The sequence below is a fragment of the Humulus lupulus genome, chromosome X, assembly GCF_963169125.1.
Source record: "Humulus lupulus chromosome X, drHumLupu1.1, whole genome shotgun sequence".
Taxonomy (NCBI): Eukaryota; Viridiplantae; Streptophyta; class Magnoliopsida; order Rosales; family Cannabaceae; genus Humulus; species Humulus lupulus.
The window spans coordinates 125463299-125468213 of NC_084802.1; the positions used below are offsets into that span (position 1 = coordinate 125463299).

Genomic DNA, 4915 nt, shown 5'->3' on the forward strand with positions numbered 1-4915 from the left:
TAATTAAATCTACTTAACTGCTTTTCTTTTCAAAAATTATAAAATAAAAAACAAAAGTTTCGAATAAGAATATAAGTTCAACCAAAGAAACTTTGTGGCATAAACAAACACATAACACTAACATATCATGAATGTGTGTACTTAATGTCACCAGCAAAGCATTAATAATTTCAAATTTAAACTACCAAATCTTATTCTTTCCTGTTTTCTCATTTTTAATTTATTTATTTTTTGAAAGCATCATTTAATTTATTCAAACTATATATATATATATTATTGTGTTAAATGTTCGCGGGCAAAAGAAAGACACGTAATAAAAAATGCAAAGGAGCAGGAAACCTAAACAGAGAGGCCCGTGGGATGGGACCCACATTGAGCGTGCCTTTCCTAAAGTGCCAGCTCAGCTTTTGACCAGTTTGGATGGTCCAAGATTAGCATGTACAGTGTGCCAAAGCCATCTCAATTTGCCCTTTCCCGGTCTCCGGTTTGACCACTTGATTACAGAGTGCGTCGCCCTTTCTGCACCCGCTTTACATCCTGACTATTCATGGCTCGCCACGTGTTCACAAGGATCGTGCGCATCCGCCACTTTCGCTCTGGCTTAACTCCCATTCTTCATAAATTATTTTAATTGGTGGAAGTGTGAAAATGTAATTATTAATTAGTTAATGTCCTTTTTGTTTTTGCTGATTAGTACAGATATGATTTTTGGTTGTCCCACTCTCACGTATTTTCTAACAAAATAGACAGTGTATAACGGCAGGTTTTGCAGATCAGTCCTTAGTCCTTGTCAATTTTACAACATTCGGCTCCCTCGATCCCCACCAGATATATATATACTTACACCCTGACCGAGGGTGTGACTGCACGTGCGGTGCACGGTCGTCAAGAGTTTGAACTTTGAACCCCTTGAATTGAATCCCACCACCGGTTGTAGCCTGTTACTACCAGTAGTCTTTCTACTTTTCCCGAGAAAATTTGGAAAAATGAAGGAAGAATTTTTATAAACAATTTCTCTAGAGTTTTCGTCACTCGTCCCCACAAGAAGACCAGCAGTGAGGGGAGTCAGGAGAACTCTTCAGAAGATAGATATAGCTTTCTTCTTACAATCTCTCTCTACAAACTTCGTCTCGTTTCAGTTCCAAACTTTTAATTTTTTTCATATTCTTTTGTGTCTTCTTTCGAATACTTGTATATCAATTTTTGAATAAAGACCAAATATTGAGAGTTGGGCAACTGGGCATTACTGTTTATCAATAAGTATTATTATTGGTTTGCTTCTCAACTTTTCATTTTTTTTTTCCTTATCACGTTTGATTGTGTCTTTTTCTCCAGCTTCTTTTTTCCTGATCTAGGTTTATTACTTTATTATGATGTCCAACTTTTTTTGAGCTTGAAGAGGAAGTGATAGCTTTGGTATTAGTGAAGAAGATTACAACTCCATCATATCCTAGATTTGATGAAGAAGAATGTGGTAGTAGTAGTGGGAGTAGTGGCAGTGTAGAAGGTGGGCCTTTTTTGACCAGAGAAAGAAATCAGTGAGCTAAATAAAAAAAAAGCAAACAACGAAGGTATCCTTAATGGTCTTTGGTGCTCGTAATTGTCAATGAGAAGCATTATAGCCAAAGAAAGCCAGAGAGGAAAAAGAAACTCTTCTATGTATTTTTTTCCCTTTTAACTTTACCACACGTTTCTTGTCCCTGTGGATGTGACTCGACAAAGATGGGACTTCAAGGGCAATTCTTGCTGTGTCTTCTCATGTTGGATATTTGAAGGCCGTTCTTTTACTTAATAATTTTTACACTCTTCTAGTGTTTCTTTCGCTAAATCTTTCAAAAGGGTATCCAAAAAAATGCCGATTTACCAGCCACCTACTCGGAGAAGAGGTGGGGATTTGAAGCTCGATGTGGCGGTGGCGGAAGGTGGGCAAATTCTAGATCTGGAAACTGCTGTCAAAGATGGGATTTTGGGCGGGGGTGTGGGCGGTGGACTAGTGTTTACCGGCTGCACTGAAAAGTGGGATCTGGCAAAGATGATTGCAGAGCTTGAGTCCATTGAGGTGGTTCCTTATGTGTTCATTTGTCCAATCTCGTTGGAGACAATGCAAGATCCTGTGACCCTTTGTACTGGCCAGACCTACGAGAGAGCCAACATTGTCAAATGGTTCTCTTTTGGTCATTATACTTGTCCCACTACGATGCAAGAGCTTTGGGACGAGTCAGTCACACCCAACAAGACCCTTCACCAGCTAATTCACAGCTGGTTTTCGCAGAGGTACTTGGCCATGAAGAAGAGGTCGGAAGATGTTCAAGGAAGAGCTTTGGAGCTCTTGGAGACGCTCAAGAAAGTCAAGGGTCAACCTCGAGTTCAAGCTCTGAAGCAGCTCAGACAGGTCGTGACCACTCACGGCTCCGCTAAGAAAACGATGGTTGACAATGGTGGGGCCGCTTTGATCTCTTCTCTTCTGGGTCCTTTCACTTCGCACGCAGTTGGGTCGGAAGCCATTGGCATTCTCGTGAACTTGGATCTCAGCTCGGATTCGAAGGTGAATCTCATGCAACCGGCTAAGATATCTTTAATGGTGGACATGTTGAATGAGGGGTCTATAGAGACCAAGATCAATTGTGCGAAATTGATCGAAATATTGATACAGGGCAAGGATTTTGATTCCGAGATGGTTTCAAGTTTGAGTCTTGTGGTTGGATTATTAAGGCTAGTTAAGGATAAGAGACACCCTGATGGGATTTTGCCAGCTCTTTCTTTATTGAATACCATGTGCTCGTATAAATGCATTAAGAACTCAGCTGTGAGCGTTAGTGCAGTTCCTCAATTGGTTGAGGTTTTGCCTAGCTTGAACAATGAATGCTTGGAGTTTTGCCTCTGCGTTTTGGAAAATTTGTCGACAATTCCAGAAGGAAGATTGGCTTTGAAAGATTGTCCCAGCACAATTCCGAAGCTGGTTAGATTACTGATGAAGGTCTCTGAGAGCTGTACTCAGCTTGCGCTTTCGATCTTATGGGCAGTTTGTAAGTTTTCACCAGAAGTATGTGCTTCAATGGCGGTTGAAGCTGGTTTGGCGGCCAAGCTTCTTCTTGTGATTCAGAGTGATTGTGACTCTGTCTTGAAGCAGAGAGCTGCTGAACTATTAAAGTTGTGTAGTCTAAATTACACCGCGACGCACTTCATTTCCAAGTGTAAGCTCACAAGAACAATACAATGAAGAAGAAAAAGAAATGGGAATAATTTGTTTATATACATATTCTCTTATATAAATCCTTGATTCAAAAAATGATTAAAAAAAAAGGAGCTGAAGGAGAGGGGCTGTTCGTGGACCAAACTCAATTCAATATAAGACACTCGATTGGAGGTTCTGAGTTTCCAATCCTTCTGCACTTGTGTACATTGAAAACAAGTATTTTGATTCTTTAATTTTGTTTCATTGTCAAAATGCATCATAATGTGGGTTTAGCCCTACGTTCTTTGTAACGCCCTGGTTACCCCAGAAAAGTTACAATTTGACCCGCTACCGAGTTCTTTGGTCAAAGACGTGCTCTCCCTGTAATTAACAGGTTAAGGTGAAAAACCACTAAAAAAGAAATGGATATTTTTATTACAAACTGCTCTGCAGAGCTAAACAAAACATTTACAAGTTGTTCTCACTACAAAATGGTCACTACTGTTTCAAATTTACAATCCCGCCGATTTAAGCGACAAAATAGGGTAAACTCTTTAGTTCCTCTGAGAACGCCTTGGCCGTGGTGGTCAAGCGGCTGCATATGTACACAACACCACCTAAGCTCTCCACTCAAGGCTGAGTGAGCTTTTTTTTCCCTTTACCTACACCACATAGCACCCATGAGCCAAGACCCAGCAAAAAAACACAATAAAGCATGATATAATATCAACAATGATCATAATAATCATTCAGGACCATCAGTCCAAACAAATAGGTGACAATCGCAACAGTCACAAAAGTAGGTACAGCCCCATATAGCCATGTGACGATAGGGTCACTCGGGCTTATCTGATTAATGAACCTTTCATAAGTTTGAACAGGATAGGTGTATGGTGAATAGTCACCAACATAACCTTCCTCATGACCATAGAGTCACAACCCTGGAACAGCGTTCCTTAGCCATGTGACAAACAGTCACCAGGGCCATATGCACTGGCTCTGAATAATTGGTCTTAGACCAAACAAGCGCTTATAAGTTCATCGACCTTAGGGTCGGTCCAGCGTTAATACCCCATATGAGTCATTCAACGCTGATATCGATTAGATCTAATCTTCATTTGGCTCGGTGTTCATGACGCTATGCCATTTCTGACTCTTTAGGTCGGTGTCCCTGACTAGTCAGTACATATACAAGTATTCAACATTCGCTAGCATTCAATAGGCAATCCATGTCCACATTTATCAATCAACATGCCTCAATATTAATCACGCATGTCACATACATATTCAGGGTGCAGTTGTAGTCATACACTGTTTTCTTACCTCAGATTCGAGCTAGAAAGATTAAAAGAACGACCCGTGAGAACGATCAACCTTTAGTCCTTTAGCGGTCACCTAATCACAACCAAACACAGGACATCATCAATAATAATGATCAACATAGGTTCCCACACCAATATCTAGCCTCCGGAAGATCAATCCCAACTAATCCAAGTAGTAGGAACACTCCCGAGGCCTATAGCTAAGTTCCCGGGGTCAAAACGAGTAAATGGGGTGAAAACAGGGCAAGGGCTGCGGCCCTGGCACCTTGGGCCGCGGCCCCCAGAACTTCCTGAAGCAAGGGCTGCGGCGCCCAGCAAAAACAAAGAGCCCCACCTGCTTCATCAAAGCAGGGCCGCGGCACCCCAAGAACAGGGCCGCGGCCCGCAACTCTGGGCCATTCCCAAACGTGTTTTTAAC

At 41.4% G+C, this 4915-nt stretch overlaps 1 protein-coding gene across 1 annotated transcript; it reads left to right on the forward strand.

Moving 5' to 3' along the window:
- Positions 1-868: 868 nt before the first annotated feature.
- On the forward strand, positions 869-3486 carry LOC133804295 (U-box domain-containing protein 31-like). The gene has a single exon (XM_062242457.1). The coding sequence runs from the start codon at positions 1853-1855 to the stop codon at positions 3218-3220; it is 1368 nt and encodes a 455-aa protein (XP_062098441.1). The 5' UTR covers positions 869-1852; the 3' UTR covers positions 3221-3486.
- The last annotated feature ends 1429 nt before the right edge of the window (positions 3487-4915 follow it).

Excerpts from the sequence above, each read along its gene's own strand:
- LOC133804295 (XM_062242457.1), top strand. The coding sequence starts at position 1,853 with ATGCCGATTTACCAGCCACCTACTCGGAGAAGAGGTGGGGATTTGAAG.